At 41.1% G+C, this 27,597-nt stretch overlaps 1 protein-coding gene across 3 annotated transcripts in view; it reads left to right on the top strand.

The window, feature by feature from the left end:
* Positions 1–21,668, top strand: part of ARID5B (AT-rich interaction domain 5B) — a 188,642-nt gene extending 166,974 nt beyond the window's left edge. For all 3 annotated transcript variants that reach the window (XM_053583496.1, XM_053583497.1, XM_053583498.1), the window contains 2 exons: positions 11,577–11,775; positions 15,571–21,668. In XM_053583496.1, coding sequence (XP_053439471.1) covers positions 11,577–11,775; positions 15,571–17,736 — 2,365 coding nt within the window. In that variant the 3' untranslated portion in view covers positions 17,737–21,668. The remainder of the gene's footprint in view (positions 1–11,576; positions 11,776–15,570) is intronic.
* The last annotated feature ends 5,929 nt before the right edge of the window (positions 21,669–27,597 follow it).

Here is a 27,597-nt window from a genome sequence, read left to right as displayed (position 1 = left end):
CTCCCTCCTCTTAGGTAGGACCCTTCCAAATGGAACATTTGCTTTCTCGTCCAACCCTTTACAGTAGGTACCGAATCACTTTCGTTTATCCATGAAGGGACCAAAAGAAAAATGGCTACTTTTATGGAATTCTCTTAGCTTGATATTCTGGAATGATAATTCACTTTAAAGGCTTTGTTTTTACATGCAGATTTTTTTTTTTTTTTAAGTTTTTTGAGCACATGCGGGAGGGAGGGAGAAATTCTTAACACAGAATACCAGATTACTGGTTTTAATTTTCCTGAATAAATTCCATGGTCTTTTTCTGTGGAGCACATGAAGTTGTTATTAGGGATTTTAAAAGGAGCATTAAGGCCAAAGCGCTTTATGATGTGCATCTCTTGAGTATTTAGAAAATCAGAATCATAAACAAATGTATTTGTTTGTGAGGGAAATAAGTAATTATGCTTCATCTTCTTGCACACGTAATGCCCAATTTGAGAGTCTAACCGCTTGCTTTTCCCGTAAGCATTGCTTGGACAATGCTGCTGTGCTGCGTGGCTGGGGCAGCTGCCTTTGCAGGGACTTAGCATGGCCACCCAAGACAGATGCATTTGCTTCTGTTTTTTTCTTTCTCTGAAGGTAGAAGGCTTCATGTTTTGAATAAGATAAGCACATGTTTTAAGGTAAAACCAAAAATATATCAGGGTCTCAGGAACTGAATTAATCATACCATGGAAAAAGGCCAAGGGAAGGGAAGGGAAGATATAGTTCTGTTCACATTTGAGATATGATTCTGCACTTTCTTTTTTGGGTTTTGTTTTTTTTTTTCTTTTTTGAGACAGAGTCTTACTCGTCTCACAGCAGCCTCAAACTCCTGGGCTCAAGTGATCCTCTTGCTTCAGCCTCCTGAGTAGCAGGGACTACAGGCCTGCGCCGCCATGCCTAGCTAATTTTTCTTTCTTTGGTAGAGACGGGATCGTGCTCTTACTCAGGCTGGTCTCAAACCCCTGAGCTCAGACAATCTACTCACCTCAGGTGAGCCACCATTCTGCATCTTCTTGACACCCTTGCAGTTCATAAATACACCATTCAGAAAGTCACAGCTTGGATCTCAGAATTTTATATTTTGAGAGAATCCTTAACAACTCCCTAGACCAGTGCTACTCAGATGAGATCTTCTGACGCATCTGTGAACCGTTGGCTTCTTGCCCCAAACAAGCTAAGCAGACAATGGCAGGTAAGTGTTGATACACTTACACTGAAATTTGCCAGAATAACGTTATGTCCATTGAAGCTAATGAAAAATGGACTTCAAGACTTCATTTTCCTAGGAATTCATTTTTATGGTAGTTTACAAAAGCATAAGTCAGCAACAGATAGGAAATTTAGAAAGCTAGTCCATCATCCAGGTCGTTGGAGAAGCACTGCTCCATATCAGGGTCACGCACTTGGACTGTACAGGGACGAGCAGCACAGGTGGGCACAGGGAGCGAGCCGAGAACGCGGGTAGCAAGCACACCCAGCGGGGCCAGAAAGACCTTTCCTTTACTGCTGTCCACAAGATCCAGTGACGTTAGCCCACTGTAGACAGATGCACTCTGTTCACCGCCAGACCGTTCATGTTTTCAGGATCCTTTATATAGGCTATAACCTAACTTATAAATATTGGTTCTAATTTTTCTGAAAAGGTTTTATCTAAGCTCCACCAAACATGGCCGTGGTCATCACAACCTGCAGGCTGCCCAGTGCCAGGAGGAGTGCCCAGCCTCTGCTTCAGCTCCCTGCAGTGGGAGTGCTCAGAGGAGGTCTCACTGCTAAAGTCCTTCCTCTTACACTCCTCCGCGTGCTGAGCAAAGTGCCTTCTATGGTTCTCCAGTGGCCCCCTTGCTGACTCTCCTGTGCTGTCTTTTCTCTGAGATGGTCTTCTAGAACTGGTCACAGCTCCTCTCTCGCTTTAAGTCTTCCTATTCCATTTAACCAAGCTTCAGGGCATGATTTATAGACTTTCCCCAGCGTGGCTTACTCTCATGTAGAAGCCTCTGATTTGTGTCACTCAGAGTAGCCAGAGCTACTGTAGATGTCGCACATGGTAGTATTTCTTGGGATGGGCAGTGCTAGTCTATCAACGCAACCTAAGATTACACTTGAAGTGGGTAAGAAGCCCTCTCCTCTCCTATCCAAATGGATAGATTTACCATTCCATTAACGGCCATTTTCCTTTACTGCTGTCCACAAGATCCGGTTGGTGTTTTTTTAACTTCTGCCACATACAGAGCATCCTCAGGGGTGATGAGAATGTATGCCCCAAGGAGTTGAGAACCGTCCTGGCAAACAGTGAGGAGGTGCTCATTCTATTGCATGTACAGCAGAAACAGCCAAGGGAACACAGCACTTCCCCCAAGCCCAGGTTCAACCTCAGAATCCCTCCTGGTATGACACCCCCAAGTAGCCATTCCACCTCATTAGACCTAGAAAATGCCGTGACTCTTGAATTACTAACTTATCGTAAGATCTGACTCATAGGCCATACACACATGGGAGAGAGTTAAATATTGAAGTCTGCAAAAAACAGTTATGTAATGGATAGAAATAAGTTCAACAGGGATCGAGGAAGGAAAAAAGAATTTCCACTGGAAATGAGCAGAGAATTCCTGGTGGATCTAGAATTTGAACTGGATCTTAAAGATACAGGGATAGAACTTAGGGTAGATCATTACAGGTTGTCTAAAATAATTCGGTTATAGAATTCAAGAATAGCAACTACTCTTGAGAGCAAGGACCGTGTGATACTTCCTTCCTTGAAACTTCCCAAGTGTGACAAGGACAGCATTATGATGAACCCATCAGGGACTCAAGAAATAGGGATTAAATGAACTAAATTAAGCCCAAATGAAAGGAGCAACTCCCTCTGGAAAATGTGTGTAGAGAAGTAGGGAAAGGCCGGGTGCACTGGCTCACACCTAATGTCCTAGCACTCTGGGAGGCTGAGATGGGTGGCTTGCTTTGAGCTCAGGAGTTGAGACCGGCCTGAGCAAGAGTGAGACTGTCTTTAAAAATAGCCAGGTGTTGAGGCAGTTGCCTGTAGTCCCAGCTACTTGGGAGGCTGAGGCAAGAGTTTGAGGTTGCTATGAGCTATGACGCTATGGCACTCTACGGGGCAATAAAGTGAGACTCTGTCTCAAAAAAAAAAAAAGAATCTATATCTATATCTATATCTATATCTATATCTATATCTATATCTATATCTATATCTATATCTATATCTATATCTATATATGAAGCAGGGAAAAGGCCGGTTGGGCATGCTGACTCATGCCTGTAACCCTAGCACTCTGGGAGGCCAAAGTAGGAGGATCCCTTGAACTCAGGAGTTGAAGACCAGCCTAAGCAAAGTGAGACCTCATCTCTACTAAAAATAGAAAAACTAGCCAGGTGTGGCGGGTACCTGTAGTCCCAGCTACCCAGGAAGGAGGCTGAGGCAGGAGGATTGCTTGGGGCCAGGAGTTTGAGGTTGATGTGAGCTAAGCTGACATCACAGCTGTCTAGCTTGGGCAACAGCGTGAGACTGTCTCAAACAAACAAAAAAAAAATAAGTAGGGAAAAGGTGGTCGAGGGGAAGATCAGGAGAGGGCTAAACCTGAATTTTCCCCAGATCCTCAAAGGGGGTGTTGTTGTTCATCCGCTCAGTGTGGACTAACTCTCTAGTGCAAAGTCCCGCAGGTGGAGTGTGCCTGTCCTCCCCAGCAGGGGCTGGGGGGTGCCCGATCTGCACATGCACATCTCCTTCCCAGATACTGTTTTGTTCATGGGAGTCCTGGCCAGTGGCCACTGTGTGAGGTCTGCCTCTACAACAGTGCTGCCCAGGCCCCCTCATCTCCCTTTTCCCCAGAGCCTCAGGAGGTCTCCTGGCCATCTTCAACAGCCAGCAGCCCAGGAAATCAGACACAGTTGCTCAGAGGTAGGCAGACTGAGGTGGTGTGGGTTCTCTTCCGTCTGCACCTCGCCAGGCTTGTTCTCACAGGGACCCAAGTTAGGTCAGTGCACGCACCACACACCCAGAGGAGCTGCTTCTTATCTTCTGTAAAGAATTTATCTCCAAAGGACAGTCAGGTAATTTCATAAACAAGAACCTCACACTCTCGATGGCTCAGCATGCCTACAATGCTCTGCAATTTTCCAATGCCTGGATATTTCGAGAAGCTTTTCAAGAAGGAAAACAAAACCCTAGCCAGACCCTGCAGTTGAAAAACTGGTTTCTATTTAAAAAAATAAATAAATAAACAACAGCCTTTGAAAAATCTCTATTTAAAAATTCTTAAATTTTCCTCTAAATGCAAATTGTGATTAATAGAAGTTAGGGTTTACACTGTGGAGTATAAAAACACCCCCAGGCACAAACTAATCAAGTGTGTATGTCACGCTGTAAACTACAGCAAGTTCTTTGTTTGACCCAAGAAAAAAAACTTGCCAAACAGCAGTTTTTCTTTGTCAAGCTCCTTTATTGTCTCATTTTTGTTTTTAGCCTCCCTCCCTCCCTCCCTCCCCACACTGTTTGAACCTAACTAAGGATATTGTGTGTAAGAAACTTTGCAGGTCCCAGGTTTCATGGATTGTTTTCATCAAGTACGAATTTAAATTTGAGAATCGATTAGGTATTTTAGCCCTCTTTTACTTTTGATAAATAATAAAAATGGTTTCTACTTAGGATTTTCTGTCCTCGGGGCTTTATCATTAAGATTAAATAACTGTACTCGCATGCGTGCCACTGCACAAACATCTTTTCAATTATGTGAGTAACAGATGCCTTCACAAAGGAACTATTGAAAATTCAGAAAGCATGTTTCCAAAAAAGGAAGGAGAAAGATGTATCGTATGACAGAAGAATATAATTGTTTACCATTAAAATATATCCTTAACTCTTCCACTGAAAACCTCTTGGAACATTTTGTTTTGTACAAGTTATTATAAAGTTTGACCAAAATAATAAATGTTGTGGGGGAATTGCTAAACATTTCAGAAGCTCTGGAACCGGGAGTATCTAACATGCCCGGGACTTAAATGTGATAGTTGTTGGCCTGTTTTTGCGTATGGACACTGCCTGCCTTCATTTGTGGAACGCACGTCACATTGAAAACACTGAGTATGTTTGTTTATTATTCTTGAAATGGATGCATGCAACTTGATTCTGAGTTAGTCGTTGTTTTTTCATTGAGAGAAGAAGCTGCTGCCATCTTTGCTGGCTGGCATTGTAAAGGCGTAGGCACCATTCTGTCATGAGCATATATTTAGAATCACTGGGGCACAAGTCAGCCTTAGTCCATTCCAACCTTCTTTAATGAAGTGAAGCTTAAGAGCTTGCAATTCCCTTAACCCAGGCAGGGCTGATCATTTCAGCATCTCCCCTGCATTGCACTTGACAGCTATCTTGTAGGGTCAGGGTAGCTGAGACTAGCAGAGGCAGGCATGTCTGTGTTTGAGGGCACATTGCAGCACTTTGTGTTCACTTGACTTACCTAATCATTGAGCCCTGAACCTCAGTTTTGTCATCCATAGAATGTGGATAAAATAATATACCTGTGGTTATTTCTTTTTATAATACAAAGGTGCCGGTATTACTGGGAGCTTAACTGCATGGTAACTGCTGTTAATATTGTAATGCCTGAGTAATATATAAAAACAACCTGAAGTTTCTCCACCCTCCCCGCTTGCCACTAAACCTGTTCTCTAAAGTCCACATAAGTCCAGTTCAGGGGTATTTTCATCATTGATCCCCCACGCTGATCCAGGCTTTTGGGCATCCAGCACCACATCCTTTTTTTCTTCTCTTCATTTACTCTGGGACTGAGAAGGGAAGGGTCAGAGTTATCAGGGGTCTTCAGAAACAAGTCTCCCACCATTTCCAGGGGTCAAATGGAGAGTATGAAAACCTTCACAGAATGTTCTTGTCCCTCTTCTGTTGCTCTAGGTAAAACAAAGCCCCGGGTGAGCAGATCATTCTCCCAGGGAAGAGAGCTTTTCTGATGACAGGCGGGGTCGTGCTTTGTTGTTGATAATAATGGACCCCATCTCTTTCAGGTATCTTAGCATAGAATGCAAATGATGCCGTTTGTACCTTCCTTTTTCAAACACCCAGGACGGTTTACCTTTGATAGCTCTTGGGCAAGCTAAGTCTTTCGCACAGAATCCAGGCTGTTACTCTTGTGCCATTTTGTCGGTGTGGTGGGACCTGCCATAGGCTTGTTCTTCACAGCCTGCCCCTCACTGTGGCCGCTCCCTGGAGGGCTGAGTGCCACAAGTTTTCAGGTCACATCCTTGTCTGTTGGAAGGTGACACTGGGGGCCTCTTTCTCAGCTCTCTTGGTTACTGGTAGGTTGTTCCACATGGCCCACTATTTTTTTCTGCTCCACTGGTCTTAGACATCTTTATTTGGAGCCTGCACCTTTCTCAGATGGAGCTTGGCTTTTAAAAGAACAGGCACAAAGCGTCGTCGTTGCTGTCCTGCTCAGCAAGCACTGTGCCTGCTGAGGAGGTCTTCTCTTTGCTCTGCATGTTCACACATTCGTGTACGTGGCTTTTGGTTTGGTTTCCTACCCCTAGAAGCTCTTCTGCCATTTTTATTGCCACGGGTCTAGCACCCTGAAAGGTGAACAGTACGTGAGATTAAAAATTCTCTCTACTTGTTGGAACTTTAACAAGTGTGTGTACTTCATCTTCAGAAAGGAAAAATATACCTTTTATTGGCTTCATATTGATGAAAGATGGCTTCCCATATTTCACAGTGAAGTTATATTTTCAATTTCTGGCTGTGAAAGGAAACGTCTGGCCAAGCCTTAGAATTTATCAAGCCTGGAATCAACTCGGAGATGTAATGACTTCATGTGGGACCAGATGAGGTCCAAAGCCCCAGTGGAACCAATATGTCATTTCTTTTCTACTACAAAAAAACCCTAATAGTATAAGAATAGTAGTAGCATTTTTGACCTTACGTGCACACCAACTTTATTTCCCTCTGCCTCTAAAATATGCCACCCCAAGCACACCAGAAAATCTTCATTCCTAGAATTTCTGACTGGTTTGACACCATAAAAGTACCTATGAAAAGATTAGGGTGAGTTTGAAATTCAAATGCAATCCTAAAGAGATCCCATTTCTTTCCTCCACTCTCTGGATTGCATCAGTTCCAGACATTATTATAATATCATTTGTCAGTGCTCTATAAATAGATGGACTCTCATTTCTCCTCTTAAGCACTCTTTGCTAAATGTTTTGGCCCAAAAGTTCAGTCATTCCATGCAAACATTAATCAATACAGGAGACATTAGTGGTTACTCGTTCAGATGAGATTTGACATTATTTTTCCTGTGCTTATGAAGAGGGAGGGAAATGTTGCCTAATAAAGATGAAGGGTCTTTTCTTCTTTTGTATGAAATGCAAATGATGAGGACATGTGTGATATACATTTCTCTAACACGAGGCTGCTGCTTTTTGTTGAGGAAAAAAGGCAAGGCCCTAGAGGATTTTAGACTTTGTAAATATAAAATTATCTGCCTTAGTGTTTAAAAAAATAATAAAAAGGAGAAGGAGTTGGCAGGTTGCCAGATTACTTACATTACAGTAATAGATTTGCCGACCTCTGACTTGTGCTGTAGAGAAATGTATTGAATTTTTCATAATATCAGATGAGGCAGATCTAAAAACCTAGTATACTGAGCACCATTATTTAACTTGAGATTTAGCAAAGCCGAAATCTTTTCAAACCAGCAATTTCATGTAGGATGATAATTTAATGGCTCAGATGCTAATAAATCAAGGTTATAATGCCATTGATTTGTTAATTTTAACTTGGGTTGATTTTAAGTCATCTTTATTTTTTAAAAAGAAAGAAGAAGAAGAAGAATGATACAGGGGAAAAAATCTTGCTTTTCACAGTGACTGAATTTAATAAGAATCTCTGTGATAGCAAAAGGCTCCCTACTGTTTCTGCTTTGGGATGGAAAATGTTATTCTTGTATTATTCCTAGGGAAAAATAAAATCTCATGCTGCTACAAATCTTATGCCTATGGAAAGATGTTATTTTTTAATACATAATGGCTTACCTATTTCAGATCCATTAATGGCATCATAAATAAGCATTTTGCTAATCCGAAATGTGAAATCTGGAAAATAATAAAGGCCCATTTATCTGTGCAGTTTTCAAACCCCAGACAAGATGTAGATCAGGAGAGGGAGAAACCTCTCTGGACTTTCTAATGAATATATTGCTTCTCTTTCCTGTTATTTCCACCCACCTAAAACCCAGCCCCCATCCTGAGAGTCCCAAGTCCACTGAAGATATTTCTCCTGTTTAATGAATTCTTGGGGGCTGGAGTGCATGTTTGCTTTTATCTGTATAGTTTAGAAACTGATTAAATCTTTGTTGTACTACAAATATTTGAGGAATAATCATCTGTACGGCACAAGCTTGTTGCATTATACTAAATTCTTTATATAATACAAATCTGGGCAGTGTTGACCTCATGTTGACGAACCTGTTTTTAATGCCATGGCTGGTATGTCGAACGTTTCAATGTTCAGAAACCTATAACAGCTTTCATCCTCTTGTACTGTAAAAATTTCTGATAATGAAATGATAAGATCATATCCTGTGGGGCAATTGTATTGTACCATGACAGGATAACTGAAAAAACATTCAGTGAAAATCACACCAAACGGAAATCACTATATGAAGCGGTGATTGTGTGCTGTGAGAGACACTGCCCTGTTCTTCAAAGCTTAGCTGGTCATATTTCTACTTGCTTCCTTTTAGTTGCTGCCTTGCTTGTTTTATTTTGGGAGGCTTTTTTCCCCAAGCCACTATAATTATCTTTCAATGATTTAGAAGGGGAGAAAAAAAACAATTGACCTTTACACACACACACATACACACACACCCCTCTCTCCCTTTCGTCTCTCTTTTCCTCTGGAAGCCTTGAACAAGCAGGCTTGTTTGGATTCAGTTTTACCTTAGTCATGCCTCTTTCCAGATACAAGAAACATTTAATTCCAGATTTCCTGTTTCTGGCTTTAGGCCTTTGACCAGCAAAGTGAAATGTATTTTTACTGCTGTTGGCCAGCCAGCTGGTGAGTTGAGTGAAGGGGAGAAAAAAAAAAAATGAAAGAAAAAATTAAAAAAAAAAGAACTGAAATGAAAATGCTGCCCTGCCTTGTAAACTTAGAAAATTATAAAGGAAATCAGAGTCTTCTTAGCACTCATCTAGAGAGCTGGGGGTTGACCCAAGACTGTCCAAACCCAGGGTGAGGAGTCTTCTGGGGTCCATTGGGTACCTGTCCCACCTAATTCTCTGCTGTCTTTCATCCTTGCCCCATACTCAGAGGAAATGTAATCATTTTTCCCAGTGAAGAGGGTACCTGTGGTGTCACCATCTCCATTAGGGAATGAAATTGGGGGAGGGGAGGTACCAGCAAACAATAACCAATGAAATACCCAGAATTCAATGCTCCTTGAGTTCCCATGGCAACAAAACAAAAGTAAAACAAACCTATCTGTCCCAACAATAAAATGTTTTCATTAAAATCAATTTAAAATATTTTTCCAGTTCAAATTATTCAGTGTATTTTTCTCCCAGACGAAAAAATCCCCAACTTGCTAATATTGAAGGGGAATAAAGTCCCTGGCAAAACCAGGCAGATAAAAGGAATTGGGGGAAATATTGGGGACTTCACAGATAGGATGGAGTAAATTCAAGTATGAACAAGATTGCTTTTTTCTCTCTTCTGCTTAGTTATGCTTTTTATTATATAAACATTAACTGTCATATTACAGTGGGAAGCAGGTATTTGGCAGCCACATATTATTTTAGTAAGTCTACCTAGAGAGAGCAGTTTCCAGTTTTAGCAGCTATAACATGTTTAAACTCAGTTTGTAATGGGATCTGAAGATAACTATTCCCCATGGGCTGTGTTGATCTTCACGGCTGGCCCACTGCCAGATGGAGGGCTCCAAAGTATTATTCCTGCCTCCTTGCACACACCTTGTCCAAGCATGCTCAGTAAATGAATTTTGTTTCTAGTATGCCATGAATTAGGATTTGATTTTCCCATAATTTTCTTGCTATTTTATCAAAGGGTGAAATATTATGATCACAAATGTCCCCACATTCATCCTCACAAACCTGAATACTTGTGTGTGGTTAAGTAGTTGAGATCCCAGTTGGCATAGCTAGAAATCAACTTTAGGGTAGCTACCAAACATTCAAACTGAAGAAGTTTGTACCTAGGAGTCTTAGTTTAAAAATAATTAGGATCCCTAATATTTGAATAGATTTATGTTGTTGATAAGCCAAGTACATTTTCTTCATTGAGTCAACTTGTCTTATTTAAAACAAATTATGTTTGCTGTATTAAAGTTCATATTTTTAAGGCTGAGTCTTGTATTAATCCCACAGTGAGTCATTAATCATACCAAATGCATTATAAAAACTTTAATCACTGAAGTTGAAACTGAGATTGTAATGCAATCCATCCCTTTTAATTACATCAGCTATTTTTCCCTTTCAGATAAAGAGCTGTGTTGCAAAGGGAAAACAGATTAAAACCAGAGCTGTTTGATGTTTCTCTTTTTAGAGCATTTTTATGCACTTTGCTTAAAAAAAAAATTATATAATTAAAATGCTTGAAATTTGCAGTCTCCCTGATTTTTGCTGCTTGCGTGGTCTGTCCACTTTTCCTTCTCTCTGGGTCCCTCTTGTACTTGGCACCCTAAACAGATCTCCTCCTGCAGGAGTCACCTGCCCCCTCAGCACAGCCGATTAAAAGGCAGCCCTCCCTCCGCCATGCTGTGCAGCCACACAGGGATGTTTTTATCTGAAGTGTTTGGTTTACATTTTGACATGAATAAAAATAAAAACTTTGGAGATGGGCAGGAGTAAGTTCCAGTTCAACTTCTAACAAATGGCGTGACTCTTACACAACTTGCGTAACCTTTTTGGACTTCGGTTGCCCCATATTTTAAAAAGGGAGCAACAACAACAACAATAATACTTAAGAGAGATGTCGTGAAGGTTACGTGAAATAATTTTTATGATGTACCTGGCAGGTACTAGTACCTATTAGAATATAAGCTCAATGAGGGTCAGGGGCTTTGAATGTTTTGTTCACTGCTGTTCTCATTGCCTAGAACACTGCCTGGCACATAGTAGGTGCACAACATGTAGCCATTGATAGAATGGTAAATGAAGAGGAACTTTTGTTGTTGCTGTTATTGTTATGAGGTTGTTGGCCCTTAGGCAGGTGTCATGGGCAGTGATGAGGATGATAATGTTTCTGTCAGATGCTTCCATTGGTATCCTTGGTGTATGGACCCACAAAACCAGAAAGAGGTCTTGCAGAGCAGTATATAGGTTACTTGTACTGATTTTGAACAAGGAGGTAAATCACTAAAACTGTGGAGTAAGATTCTAGAAGTGCATCCGTGTTGCTGGAGATGAAGTTATTCAGTGAGTTGCTTGTATTAAAAAAGGAACATAAACTTCTGTAGTATTGATGCTATTAGAATTACTCGGCTGACTGATCATCTCTTCTGCTATCCTTTTAGATTAATCCTACCATATGAAAGGTTTATTAAAGGAGAGGAAGATAAGCCCCTGCCTCCAATCAAACCTCGGAAACAGGAGAACAGTTCACAGGAAAATGAGAATAAAACAAAAGTATCAGGAACCAAACGCATCAAACATGAAATGCCTAAGAGCAAGAAAGAAAAAGAGAATGCCCCAAAGCCCCAAGATGCATCAGAGGTGAGTTGCTTTGCTGTACAAAAATAATTCTATGAGATATACCCTGCCTGGAGGTATTTGGAACCCTGAATCCACAGCTGTATCCTTGCACAGTTGCATGGTTAGATTAAGGAACAAAAAAATCTTAGCTTCACAGTTCCCCAAATAGTTCTCTAGTTCCTAAAAACCTTTTAGTTTGTTCAGGAGCTGAAATGCAACGCATAGTATTGAATGGGGTAGGCCAAGAATAGAATCTAAAAAGAGGAAAACATCAACACAAAACTGTTAGTAGCAAGGGTGGGTGCAGTGGCTCATGCCTGTTATCCCAATGTGTTGGGGAGGCCAAAGCAGGAAAATCATTTGAGGCCAGGAGTTTGAGAGAGAGCTGAACAACATAGTGAGATCCCACCTCTAAAAAAAATAAAAAAAACATAAAAATTAAAAATTAGCCAAGTGTGCATGCTCTTGTAGTTCTAGCTTCTGGGTAGGCTAAGGCAGGAGGATCACTTGAGCCCAGAAGCTCAAAGTTACAGTGAGCTGTGATTGTATACCACTGCATTCCACCTTGGGTGACAGAGCAAGACTCTGTCTTTAAAATAAATAAGAACTAATAGCAAATGCCCAGACTTAGAAGGAAGGAACACAGCTTACAGCTCTCTAACATCAAAGTATTCCATTGTAAAACATGGTTTCTTGGCCATCTCATGGCCAGTCTATCTGAGAAATTTGTGTGACTTTTAAAAATGCTTTGGGGGGAATATCAGGAGGAGGGACGTTGGAATAGGTGGATTCTGTCTCTACAGGACTCTGGTGAAAAATTTTAGAAATGTGTTTGTCTCCCATAATCGACCTCTGTACAACGGCCTTGGGTCAAGACCAATTTAGAAACATAAGTGCTTATTGTTTATAGGGGAATTTTGAAATGGTTCCTCTGAAACCATTATTATCTCTCATATTAACAGGTAGTTTCTAAACCTTTTGAAACAAGCCCCAGCTACCCGCAGCCTCCAACAGGCCTTTGGTAGAAGCCATTACTGTCAGCTTACGGCCAGTCATGTAGGCTGATCTGGGCTCTGTTTCAACATGAATAATAAAAAACCTTGCCGCCTATAAAAAAAACTTAGCAGCCACATTTGGAGACAGCATGTTCTAGGATTCAACCCCAGCGGGAATTTTGGTGCTAATATTAAATACTCCCTAAAAATCAGGTTTATAATGAACACATAAGAGACTCCCTAATTAAACACCGGCTTAAAACACATACACATACACACCCTAAACTCTTATTCAGACATTAAGTTACCAAAATGACTCTTAAATGAGGAGACAGTGTTGTTAATAGCCAAGTGGAGAATTTTGGTTTTTGTTTTTAAGTTTCATAATTATTTTAAGCTCTAGCAACTAAAAGAAGGGTCAGGGGAAAGATGATGTAGATTTCTAAACATCTGCAGGCTTGCAACATAAAAGGCCAAAAGCAAGGAAATTTCTAGCTAAGGCTTACATTCCTTTTGTCCTTTATTCTGTTGGCCTGGTGATTTATTATGGGTTTCAGATCAGGGAGTTCTACTAGCTACCATATGTACAGTGCTGCTGGAGTGCCAGGGGACAAACTGAGGACTAAGGGGCCAGCCGAACCTTTGAATGACTCCACTTTGGGGATGGAGTTTGAGACAGTTTGAGAGGTTGTGGGCAGAATCTCAGCCCATGTGCTGAGTCTCCCAAGATGACAGTTGCCGAGAGTAGAGCCCTACTCCTGGAGTTCAGAGAAACCCTTAAAAGTGTTAAAATCTCTCCCCTGTAGGCCCCAACTATTTCCTTCAGGGGGCTATGAACGTCCTAGGTTTCAAAGATCGTCGCAATGAGGTCATCTCAACTTCGTGAAATTCCCACCCTCTCTCAGTGGACTTACAGTAAGGACCACTCCCGGCTTCAGACAGAGACCCATGTTATTTGTAGGCTTTATTCTTTCTCATTGACTGTGTTTGGGGTTTTTGGTTTGGATTTCATGGTTGTCATTGTTTTTAATTTTTGGTGTTTTCAATATGAAAGCAGTGAACACAATGGAGGTAAGGAGGGTGATAGAAACCCCTTCTAGTTAAATCTACTATATTTAGGTAATTGGATTGTAGGGTACCTGGTCAGAAGATAACATCTAGTATACTAAAGTAGATCATAAAATGCCATCCTAGACAAAGGATCTTTTCGTTTTTTTCTGCCTAGCTTTCCAAAGACGTCCTAAATGGGTATTATAACCAGAAGCATAGGCCTCTGCTATACCTGAAGGCCTAGGTCATAGAAACATAAGTGGTCCAAGAATCCCCATAGCCCCACGTCAGCCTCTAGCCACATAAGAAACTATTAAATGCAATTTGCCTTTTCCATTTCCCTTACTCAATTTTCTGTATTTTCATGTAATATATAAGCTCAAGAGACTGATGATGATTATTAATGTAGAACGAATAATGATGTTTGTACTGGAAAAGGCAACTATTAGTACAAAAAAAAAAAAAAAAAAAGAAATGAAGATGATAAGCAAAGGCTTTTAGGTATAACTCATCCCTAAAAAGCAAAATGTCTTTAGCGGATTTGAGGAGAAGTATCTATAAAATGGGCATGATTCTTTAAAACTTTGATTCTTTTTTTTTTTTCATGTGGTAGTTTTCATTTATTTTGAATCGGAACAGATAAGAAACTCAGAAAAGTTGTATAACATGGATCAAAGGAAACTGAGCTCAGAATGCCTGGTTCATAAAACTTTGATTCTTACATATCCTTAAGCCAGCATTTTCAACCTTATCTAAAGACACTTATTTTTTTTAACAGAGAAGAGCAAAGTTCAAAGGATGAGCTGGGGTGGGGAGTGAGGGAAGATCAGCTCAATATAGCTATTTTGTGACTGTTCTACTAAGACATGTCAGGGCAGAAGGACAGCAGTTTTGCAAGAGCTTGTCAGCCAGCTGGGTCACAGATGGAACGTTAAGATGACCTTTTAAGGTCAAAGTTTACACAGCTACACAATACAATTAAAATGAATAGAATTGTGACCACAGCTTTTGTCAGTAGGAGTACATAAAGAGTGTCCATCTCATTGACTATAATCTATTTCACTAAACAGAAAAAAGCTAGATTTGTGGTGGCACCCACTGCCTGAGTTTTGACAGCTTCATTTTTTGCTTTGAAAGAAATGTATGCTAGAAGGACCAAGAATCCAGACTGCCATTGCATCTGGGTACTTTTTCAGTATTTTAACATAATCTATGTATTGTTTGGCACTGAGTAGAAAGTATTAACATTTAAGTATTACTAATTTTCAGGGCAGTATATTGAACATATTAGGAAGAAATTTGCCCTCTCAAAGACAAGGAGTTAGAGCATTTATTGTTGACATGGAGATGGTTGGATTTTTGAAAGAGAGGTGCTAAAAAAACATCTTTCTCAGGAGTGTCATAAAACACAACATGTAATTTAAAACCCATTTAGATAATTGACTGATTTGACAAGAAGACAACCTTAGAATTAAACTATATATTAGAATCAGGAGTGATATGATTGTATACCATCAGTAGCTAACACTTTGCTATTTTGATAGGTGCTTCATTAGGGACTAAAGTGAATATGCATATTTCCCCTAATGTTTCTGTAATTTAGATTTCTTTGTTTAGAGCCATGATTGAGGAGTAATAAAGCTTTTTCACAAACTCCGTGAGCTGATTGACAAGCCAGTTTTCAAAAAAAATACCGTGTGTAATATTTTATTTCATAGCAAAACATGTCAGTGTATTTGATTTTCTTCTGTCTTTTGAAATATTTCATCAGGTTTCATCAGAGCAAGAGAAAGAACAAGAGACTTTAAGCCAGAAAAACATCCCTGAGCCTCCTGCAGCAACAGATATAAAGAAAAAAGTGGAAGGGTACCAGGATTTTACGGTGAGGCCCCCGGTGTCCAGAGCAGACCCAGAAAAGGACCCTGAAACAGATCAAGGTTCCAACAGTGAGAAGGCAGCGGAGGAGGCGGGAGAGAAGGCACCCGCACCTCCCCCCGCAAGTGTTCCTCTGGCTGCTGAGAGGGATCCCCCTGTGGTCCCTGGGGCTGGTAAACAGTCACTCGCCTCTCCCAATAACCTGGTGGACTCCAAACAAGAATCCAAACCCTGCTGTTTTACAGAGAGCCTTGATAATGACCTCCAGGAAGGGTCCTTTCCCAGCTACCCCACCTCGCAGCCACCACCGGCAAACCAGAACGAGATGGAGGATGACAAACTGCCCGCAATGGCGGATTACATAGCCAACTGCACCGTGAAGGTGGACCAGCTGGGCAGTAACGACATCCACACTGCTCTCAAACAGACCCCAAAGGTCCTGGTGGTCCAGTCATTTGACATGTTCAAAGACAAAGACCTGACTGGGCCCATGAACGAAAACCACGGACTCAACTACACGCCCTTGCTCTATTCAAGGGGCAACCCAGGCATCATGTCCCCACTGGCCAAGAAAAAGCTTTTGTCGCAGGTGAGTGGGGCCAGCCTCTCCAGCAGCTACCCCTACGGCTCCCCACCCCCTTTGATCAGCAAAAAGAAACTGATTGCTAGGGATGACTTGTGTTCAGGTTTGTCCCAGGCCCACCACGGCCAGAGCACCGACCACATGGCAGTCAGCCGACCATCAGTGATTCAGCATGTCCAGAGTTTCAAAAGCAAGCCCTCGGAAGACAGGAAGAGCATCAATGACATTTTTAAGCATGAGAAGTTGGGTCGATCTGAACCCCACCGCTGCAGCTTCTCCAAGCATCACCTTAACCCCCTTGCAGACTCGTATGTCCTGAAGCAAGAAATTCAGGAGGGCAAGGATAAACTGTTAGAGAAAAGGACAGTCCCCCACGCCCACATGCCTAGCTTCCTGGCAGACTTCTATTCCTCCCCTCATCTCCACAGCCTCTACAGACACACCGAACACCACCTTCATAATGAGCAGACATCCAAGTACCCTTCCAGGGACATGTACAGAGAGTCAGAAAACAGTTCTTTTCCTTCCCACAAACACCAAGAAAAGCTTCATGTAAATTATCTCGCGTCTCTGCACCTGCAAGATAAAAAGTCAGCTGCAGCAGAAGCCCCTACGGATGATCAGCCGACGGATCTGAGCCTTCCCAAGAACCTGCACAAACCCACTGGCAAGGTCTTGGGCCTGGCCCACTCAGCCACAGGGCCCCAGGAGAGCAAAAGTGTCTCCCAGTTCCAGGTCATAAGCAGCCAGAGTCGAGACTGTCACCCCAAAGCCTGTCGGGTATCGCCCATGACCATGTCGGCCCCTAAAAAATACCCCGAATCACTCTCAAGATCAGGAAAATCCCACCATGTGAGACTAGAGAATTTCAGGAAGATGGAAGGCATGGTGCACCCCATCCTGCACCGGAAAATGAGCCCACAGAACATCGGTGCAGCACGGCCAATAAAACGCAGCCTGGAGGATTTGGACCTTGTGATTGCTGGGAAGAAGGCCCGGGCTGTGTCTCCCCTGGACCCATCCAAGGAGGTCTCTGTGAAGGAGAAGGCCTCTGAGCAGGAGAGCGAAGGCAGCAAGGCAGTGCACGGTGGGCATCCCGGGGGCGGATCGGAAGGCCACAAGCCTCCCCTCTCCTCCCCTATCTTCCCAGGTCTGTATTCTGGGAGCCTGTGTAATTCAGGTCTCAATTCCAGGGTCCCAGCTGGGTATTCTCATTCTCTGCAGTACTTGAAAAACCAGACTGTGCTTTCTCCGCTCATGCAACCCCTGGCTTTCCACTCGCTTGTGATGCAAAGAGGAATTTTTACATCGCCAGCAAATTCTCAGCAGCTATACAGACACTTGGCTGCGGCCACACCGGTAGGAAGTTCATATGGGGACCTTTTGCACAACAGCATTTACCCTTTAGCTGCTATAAATCCTCAAGCTGCCTTTCCATCTTCCCAGCTGTCATCTGTACACCCCAGTACAAAACTCTAGGCCCAGCTCTGCCCAGCAGCCCAAAGCACAGGGCTAACAGCTTCACGTTTTTCCCTTGGAGTGATGGCTTATAGAATTAGAAGTCAGTATTTCTTCTCCCCTGGGGGTACGATCAGTCCCAGATGTAGGGACTGAGAGGGCAGGCAAACATGCCTGATTTTTCTGGGACAACTCCAGCCTTGGCTGGTCGGTCTTGACCCCCTTCTAGCACAGATGGATGTCCGGGTACCTCCAGATCATTCACTTTGCATGTGGGCCTTGTGAGGGATTTGTGTATAACTGGGAAGAACTTAGAGGACCCCATCTGAGTTTGGGGTTGCCAGGAAACAACGTAGGCAAAAAAAAAAAAGAAAAGAAAAGAAAAAAAGGGGTCAGGCATTTCAAAGGAAGGAGCAAGGAAGACCGGCAAACATGAGCCAAGGGATGCCCCTCTTTTCTTAAAACTCTCCAAGGTTCAATCAATGCAATGTATAGTGAAACTTCAATAGATCCTTCATTTTGACACTATTAAACAATCCAGAGAAGTAAACACTGTTTAATTGACTGTATATATTTGCTTCTTAAAACTACCCATATCACTGTTTGCTCACCTAATTTATATACAGGTAGTTCCATTTTCTCCCAGTTCCTTCTTGTCTTTTTTTTTTTTTTAATTAAACAGTACCACTTTTGTTGGCAGGTCTTTTTTTGTTTTTGTTTTGTTTTAAAGGCTGACTGACTGTCGTAGTTGTTGATGTGTGTCTGTAATTTTTCCACATCTTATTTTGAGCAGCTTTTGGGTGGTAAAGTTATTGTTTACAAATTGAAGCAACTGATTCAGTGGAACAAATGGAAAAAAAAAAAAAGAAAAGAAATAGTCGAGCATACACAATAGTGCAAAGAACGTTCCTTTGCAGATCGGCAACTTAAGGATTTTGTTCCTCATAAATGGCATAGTTGAAAGAGCTTATACACTGCTTGCCCAGCCAAATGCTTTGCTTTGAAGTATTGGGTTATGTGAAAATATTGAGCATTGTACTTACCTTATCTAGGCTGTGAAACTGTCCTACATACCAGAGGAATCATAAAAACAAAAACCTCACTGGCAGCGAGCTGCCGAATAACAACAGAGTCTAGAGGACATATTTGTGGGCTGCACAGATATTTTAGGAATTTCAGAAATTAGAACAGGAGCCAAAGTGATTTACATTGGTGTTGGCACTGATCCCTGTAAACGGTCTGGGAAAGGGGGTCGGGAAGAGGATGGAGCTCAGCCATCCGGAGAGGAGGAGCAGCTGAAGGCCTGATAGCTTCTCTAGGCCTCTGTCTTTTGAGTAATAAGTAGTCATACTGCTTTCATCAAGTTGGTTTCTTGTCATTCCCAAGAAGAATCTCCCAGGCCGCCTCCTTGGGGATACTTGGAATACTGAACTAGCCATTTCAAAAGAAAGCCATCCTCCTCGTTGGGTTTATGAGGCACAAGTTTCGTGTGTATGTGCTCACAGAAGGTGGTTTGTGTCTTGTTTTTAACCACCTGCCCATACAGTCTGCTTTATGATTTCTTTTATTGTTGGAAATAAATGATCACACTGTTCAAGCAGTCAAAAGATGTCGAGAATGCCTATTGTTCATTCTTGCCACTTGATTCCATTGGCTACCAGGATGTACCATCAGGGTGGAGAGTGGATTTTCTTCCCAAATTCCATTCCTTGCTGAAGACTGCTTGGATGAACTCCCCCGGCCACTCTCCCCCTCCCACAACACTACCAGTAGACTTTAGAACCATAGTTAATCCGAGTCTTTTACCTCTGAGATATTTAATTCTATGGAAGTTGATAACAATTTTCAACTTCTAAATAGGTAACTCAACTGCAAAATAATCAAAACTGATAACAGTGAAACTGCGGCTCTTAAACCAAGCCACGCATGCCATGCATTTGTATTGAGATGTCTCCATGATATGAAGCCAAATATTCAATGTAACATACTTAATATCCAAAGGTGGAAACAGAAGAATGTAGAGATGCAGTGTTAAGAGTTCCATTTGCTTCAATTAATTATTTACCTTTCCTGTGGAATAATATATATATATATATTTAATAGAACCATAGATAGAGTAGTAGAATTTAGATTATAAATGTGTGAGCGCAGATTATCCTGCTATTGCACAAGATGGGGGAGGGGCAGGGAACGTTTCAAATTCCAGCTGGCAAAATGTTAGCCAGGACACGTATAAGAAAGTTGCACTAGATGGAATGGACACAGAATTGGACAACATGGAAGAAAAAGGAGACTTCAGTGGTCCTGCAGCCGACATGGGCTAGATCGGACATGGTTTCTGTGAGTTCATTTCTCAAAAAAAAGAAAAAAAAAAAAAAAAGGGAGCTGTCTGTGCCCAGGGGAGGTCACCTATCTATTTGTAATATGGGGCATTTGTTTTCCCCACTGCAGTGATTTCAGTCTGGTTTCATCATGTTGGAATTCGATCACACCATTTTCAAACAATGTTAACATAGTCCAGCTTTTGTTTTTCTCATCTCTTCCGAGAGGAGACTCACTGTTTCTGTCTGAGGAAGCTCATACCCTCGGCAGAACATCAGGACGAATAAAGGGAAATGGGGGTATACATTCCCAACAGAAGCAGTGTGTTGTTTTAAAACTCTGACCAGAGATCTTGGAAATCTTTCAAAAAGACCATTGAATTCTTCATTGGCTGAGAACGACGTTTTAAAAAGTCTTAAATAGGGCTTTGTTTGCATTGTTTGAGTTCAAGGGGCCTTATTATTGAATGGAATTGCACAAGCCTTTCTTTGTGCAATCAAACCATTGTTATTGGTAGTGCTGTAAAGGAAACTGTGGAATCGAATTGGCAGTGGAGTCATAAATCTATTGACTAAGTGTGGCTTCCAAGAAATGTTGCAATTCAAAATGCACTCAAGTCCATGATTATCGGAGATTTGGAGATTCTAAATAATATTTTTAAAAAAACTTTCCATGCAACTTCTGGCTTAACTTTTGGCAACGAAATATTTTTAAAAAAAGAAAGAAAGAAAAACAACCCAACCAAGTTTTGGAATTAAGTATTCTCCTAGTAAGTGATTCGAACTTGTAATATTTGCCACAGGACTGACTTATTTATTTACTAGCTAGAAGCTCTTAAGTTCACTAGTTTATCAGGGCATATACAGAAGGGTTTGTTAAAACTCAATGTGGACTTTACAACTTTCTGACCTGGTGCATGAATTCTCAAGTACTGTATTTCACTGTGTTGGTGTGTCTGATGGAAATTTCGAGGTGGTCCCACAAAAATATTTTATGTAGTGTGCCTTCAAAGAGAACCATTTCTTTCTCTTCTTCACTTAATGTCCCACAAAGTCACATTTGGTGGTGGTCAGCCAAGTCTCATCTGGTCTAGTTTTACTCTTGTCCCAATTTTAAAGAGAAATGGGAACGATTTCACCCTGGTGAGACCCACACCATTGCTATGATTATCTCGAGCACTTAGAAGTCCAGTGTTGGCTATTGGTGTATTTGATATTCTGCTTGTCTCCCCATGGTTGAAATATGTCTGAAGAATAGCAGCATAATCTCTTGGCTGTTTATACTTTTTTAAATTTTCCTGTGTTGTAAATATTGTATACTTTTTGGTGATTCCAGCTATGTAACCTCTATGCTCTGTAAGGTGATTATTTGTATATAGCAACATGGCCCAGTGATATTATATAGTTTCCCAATGGAGAGGTTATTGAGTAACCTTTGCATTAGTTTAAACACTACCAGAAGAATGCTGAGCCAACTATAAACACTCAATTTTGTATGTTTTCCAAATTGTACTTATTACTGCTTTTGATACTGTATTACGTGCCAATAGTTTCCCAATCACATAGCAGGCAAGAGATATTTTGTACTTTTTGATCCACTGTAATATTTAATAAAAAATGTTACTATCTGTTTCCTTTTGGGTGTGTCACTTCTTCCTGGGGGGGAAGGGGGGGAGGCGGTATGTGTGCCTTGCCTGCACCAGAGGACTTTCCATCTTGTTTCTAAATTGAATACCCAGTAATAATGAGGACATTGTATTAGCTGCCTAATTGGCATACATTATTTCTTCTCTTCATAACCTCTTGCAAATTTGGTTATGCCCATTTTACTGATGAGAAAGCTCAGCTTAGAGAGATAAATCAACTGGTCCAAGATCACTTGACTAACACAGGGTGGAGTCAGGATTTGCACCCAGGGCTCCTGTCTATATGCTTCCTTTGTATACCAGGCTCCTCTGCTGGCAGATCACAAAAGTTACTGTTTATTTGGTCAACGATGATTTACTCACACCTCAATTGCCAAGGCATAGTGTAAGGAGCTGGGGATACAATGGTAAGTAAAAGATAAATATTGTCTCTGGAGCTTATAAATCTTACAGGAAAGAGGATTAATCAAACAGTCACCCTTATAAATAAATTTAAACTTTAATATGACTGAGTTCCAGAAGTGAGGGATGTGACGACTAAAACAACATGCAAAGAGGAAGTGGTGACTAAACTGACGGGAAAGATGAGTATGAATTAACTAGGCAAGAGGGAATTGAGAGAAGAGTAGTTTAAGCACATGTGCAATGGCCCTGAGGCAGGGACAAATTTGGCTCTTTAGAGGAGTGTGGGGAAAAGCCCAGGATGGTGATTGCCATGCTGAGTGGGTTACCTTAGAGAGTGTAGCAGCGGCTGGCCAGGTGGGTTCAATAGACGAGATTGATCGATTTGGTCTTTATCCTAGGCAAAAGAAAGATTTGTCTTTTTAAGTATCATTCTCTGGTGGTTGTGTGAAGGGCAGACTGAGAGTTTTCGAACATCAAGGTGGTGGTCATTTTGATGGGGATGGCAGAAGGGCAGATGAACACATTTCAGAAGTAACTGGAAGAATGAATGGGCTTAGTGGTGGATTAAATGGAACAATTAAAGGAGGGATAGTCTGGAAATCTTAAGAAGATAACTCTATATATCCTGAGGTCTGGGTATTTTACTCATATACTTGACGTGATGAGCAAATATTTCTGAACTTAATGTTTCCTTGATCCTCTCTCTGCAGTTCCCTCTGGCTTTGTTCAGCTTATCATTTATTGAAAAGAAGCTCCCTCCTTAGTGAGCTCCAGAAATGGGAGCAGGGACAGAACTAAAGTGAGTGACTTTGTCCATGACCAACATAGCTCTATATGGACAGGAGAGAGTAAGCTGCTGGTAAGCAAGTCACTACAACTCTGGGAGGGCAAGAGAAAACATTTTTGTAACCCCATGGTTGATTCTCTACAGGACCCTGCCCACCCCTCTCATGTCAGCAGGAGTTGAAGCAATGTGTGAGTAGCCTCACCCTCTTCTTGCTGGCTGTCATCCCTTGTCTAATCCAGCACTCAACAAAACACAGGAGGAAACATGGCTCCATGGTGTCCTGGCACTCACTCTTGAGTCATGCACATTTCCCAGGTCATATGTGACTTGTACAAATACACCAAAGGAATATCCTTCCATCTGTGAAACACTCAGCATTTGTATGTCTGATGCTTGATTCATACACAAGAGGAAACATCATAAATTGCCTATTTTTACCAGGTCTGGTTGGCAAAAACTTCCAGGAAGGAGGTGATTTTGCTAAAGCTGTCACTCATAGAGCAAAAGCAATGATAATGTTCAGTGATGTATTCTAGGAAAGTGGCCACAGTTGACAAATGTTTCAGGGCTGATAGTGGCAAGGAAATAGGTGGTTATTTATATCAATAAGTATGTAAGTAGTAGAAGGTGGGAGTAAGGTTGGAGGTGACCTCTACCCAGGAACAGGTGAAAGAAAGCATGGCCTTCAAGATTGACCTCTGGAGGATAGTAAATCACATTAATTTGGGCTTCACTAATCCAGAATCCTTGAATTTTGACATCTCCAGGATAATTCCCAAGATAAATAAATAACATTCCCAAGCACTTGTTTAACCTGCTTAAAAGAACACTCTACGTTTAATTGTGTTAGCCGTAGCTGTAGGCATTCAGCCAGTTTAGTAAGTTCCCGGGGGTACCTGTGCAGAAACTACTATTACTTTAATTATTGATGAAACTCCCTCTAGAGCAGAGCTGTCCAATAGAACTTTCTGGGATGGTAGAAATGTTTTATAACTCAGAGTTGTCTGATATTGTAACCAACATGGCTACTGAGCCTTTACAATATGCCCAGTGTCACAGAGGAACTGGACTCTTTAACTCCATTCAATTTGTATTCATTTAAATTTGAATAGCTGCATGTGGTTAGTGGTTACCATATTGCATAGCACAGCCTAGAAGGTCCACTTGGCCAATATGTATAGACCCAATTAACAATATTTGCATATAAGCGTTAACATAAACACTAAAGCAGGCAATGTTATGCCTCTTCTCAGCAAAAGTTTGTCAATGTATTAGAGGCAACAATGGCTTTAACATTCTTTTTCATTTCTGATTTATACATCATAAGCATTTAAATACTAAATAAACAAATCATGGAGAAGGGATTACGCGTCTTGTAACACAGCCCTGCCTTTGATGTTAAATCTGATTAAATCACAACCCAAAATAGCTGTGAAAAGTTACATGCAGCCTCATTAGAGCCACCCTACTTCACTCCATGGTAATTCAACATTCATCTATGGAGACTGGAGGGAGGGTGTTCAGTGTGCGTGACATGACCAGGTGGGGAGAAGAGGACCTAGGGGCCAAGTGTGAGAAATCCACAATAAACATACTTCGAGTGTCTGGGTCCTAGTTCTTCAAACGTGAATCTGTCACTTTATTTCTCCTTTATACATAATGATAACAACAACCAATAATATTGACTGACAGCTCCATATGTGCCACACTGTCTTACGTGGTTGTTTCACATTAATTCGTTTGATCCTTAACATCCCGTGATGTAGATTCTATATTGCTTTTTACTTTACAGTTGAGTAAAACCACGTATAAGTGAGCTTCTAATGTCCAACTAAAATGCACAGTGCCTGCCCTGCAATACTAGAAGATTCTTTCCTCACATTTATTCTTACTGTGTGCTGCATCTTCTCTCCTTCCTTATCCCCCACCCCAACCCTAAAATTCAAACCATCAGCTGTGATCACTGAGTCAGGAGACTTTTAGGTTCTTTGTAAATTAATGAAGGAAAGAAGAGAGAAGACCCCAGTCCTGGGGGAGAGGGGAACAGATGTGGTAGAGACTTGTTAACTGTTAGAGGATGATATTAAGATTAAAAACAGGACAAAGTAAATGAAAAATCTATTTTCTAGACAGAAGTAGAAAGTAACAAAATTTTCTCAAGTAGAAATATGAAGATTATATAATGATTAAAAATTTGATCAGTAGTCAAATATTTTCCCACAAAAAAGCACCGGGCCCTGATGGTTTTAAGAACCATTTCAGAGAATTGAAAAAGAGGAAAAACTACCCAAATTTTTTATGAATTGAATTTGATGTCATTACCAAAATTCAAAAAGGATAGTGAAAGAAAAAACATAAACCAATCTCACTTATCAACCAGATGTGGAAACCCTAAGTGAAATATCAGCAAATTATATAAAAGTTTATGCTTATATAATACATATGTGCATGAATCTATGTGCATATATATGTATGTGTATACACATACATTTACTAAACTAACATATATGTGTGAAATTTATTAAAATAATATCACATCTTGACCAATAAGTTTATTTTAGAAATATAAGGATGGTGAAATATTAGAAATTATATTAATGAAGTAACATGTAAAAGCCATCTGAAAAAAAGAATAAACTTGGATCCATACCTCAAATAATACACAAATGAATTACAATGTGATCCATCCATCTGCTATGAGCACTTGAGCTGAGAATTCTTGAAAATTCTTTTTTTTTTTTAAACCCAGTCTCACTCTGTTGCCCAGGCTAGAGTGCTATAGGGTCAACCTAGCTGACAGCAGTGTAAAACTCCTGAGTTCAAGCGATCCTCCTGCCTCAGCCTCCCGAGTAATACGACCACAGGTGCTGAGCTAATTTTCTTTTTCTAGTAGAGCGTAGATCTCGCTTTTGCTCAGGCTGGTCTCAAACTTCTAAGCAACAAGGATCCACCTATCTCAGACTCCTAGAGTGCTAGGATTACAAGCACCTAGCCCATGTCATTGCTTTTTTCTAATATAGTACTATAGGTCCCTGATGGTATAATATGATTGTAATAGGAAACAAAAAGTGTCAAATTTGCAAAGGAAGAAATAAAATTGATATTTTTCATAATATTATTCATCAAGAAAATCTATGAGAATTTATAGGGTAAATTATTATAATAGTTGGGAAAAGTTAGCAACTTTGCTGGATATATGATTGAAATAGTGAAATCCATAACAGGGAGGGTGAGGCCTGCACACAGTCCCCTTGGGGTCCCTCCAGCCTTCACGGTGACTGCTTTTATTTTTAGCTTCTATGGTTCTATCATCCCAATGTTGAGAAGTTCACTTTGGAAAGTTCAATTTTTTCTTCATCAAACATTCTTGCCCTCTTGCCATCCAGCCTATGGCCTACGCGTGCTGTTTCCTCAGCCAGCCAGTAGCCCACTAACTGTTCATCAGTACTTTGGCTCGAGTGCGTGGCACAGACATGCCCACAGAACAGTGTGAATGATAAGATTCCTTCACCCATTGCTCACTTGGGCATGCTGATCATCACAACAGATACAGAAGGTGCCAAAAAATGTATTTTAAGAAAGGAAAAAACTGTACTAAAATTGTTATACTCAAGTCATGTTTGACTTCTGCAATTACAAGATATGAAGGATGTGTATATATTTTTTGGCATCCTCTGTATTTTGAAAAAAAACCCATCCTTATTCATAATTGCCTTCATCAGTTTTCTGGGAAGTTAAAGATCAAGATGCTGGCAGATTCAGGCTGAGAGATTCAGGCTGATTCAGATGACAGAAAGACAGGGCCTCTCTCTCTTCCATAAGAGCACTCATCTCATTCACAAGGGTCACCTTCAGAATCTAATTATATACTGCCAGAAATTTAAAATCTCCACCTTTAAGTTAAAAAATCGATGTTGACTTTGCTTCTTAATAAAGTTATATTGTTGTTATGGCCTGAATGTTTGTGTCCCCCCTAATTCATATGTTCAAGTCTAACCCCCAATATAATGATACTTGGAGGTGTGGCCTTTGGGAGCTAATTAGGTTCTGAAGTTATGGAAAAACCATGTCCGTCTCCTGTTGTGTTAATCTACTCCACCCTTAAAGAAACATTAGGTTTATATTTAAAACAATATAGACACATTATGTAATAGAAGTCAAAATTCTTTTGAGTTTAAGATAAAAACCAAAGACATGAAAAATGTCAAATTTGCAGCAGGCTGCTTTAGGCTGAAATCCGACAAATCCTCCTTGGTCCCCCCCAGGGTGCCAGGCAAGGTGAGAGCTCTCGGTTACAGCACCAAGGGAGCCAGTGCCTCTGTTTCTCCTGGAGTTTGAAGTCTAGGGAGGAAAGCAGATATGAAGGTAGGACTTCGAAGTGTGTTGGTGTTATAAAAGAAAATAGTCAAAGAGATAGCTATCTGGGACGAGGGCAGGGGGAGCGTTAATGGCAATGCCCACTAAGACTTGGGGAAGGCTTTCTGAAGGAAGTGACTTTTACAAGATCTGAGAAGTGATGAATAGGGAAATAAGATACATGAAATCTCACAAACAAGAGAGAGCACGGGATGTTCTAGGAACTGAGAGAGAGCGAGCAGCGGGGCAGTGGTTGGGGTGGGAAAGCAGGACTTTAGGGGGAAGTCCCTAAGCAGAAAAGTATGAGAAGCACAGACTTACTACTGGGCTGGCTTACAGCTGGAGCACAACCTCACATAAAACAGGA

Source organism: Nycticebus coucang, chromosome 3 (genome assembly GCF_027406575.1).
Source record: "Nycticebus coucang isolate mNycCou1 chromosome 3, mNycCou1.pri, whole genome shotgun sequence".
NCBI classification, from domain to species: domain Eukaryota; kingdom Metazoa; phylum Chordata; class Mammalia; order Primates; family Lorisidae; genus Nycticebus; species Nycticebus coucang.
This window is presented reverse-complemented; position numbering and strand designations above follow the sequence as displayed.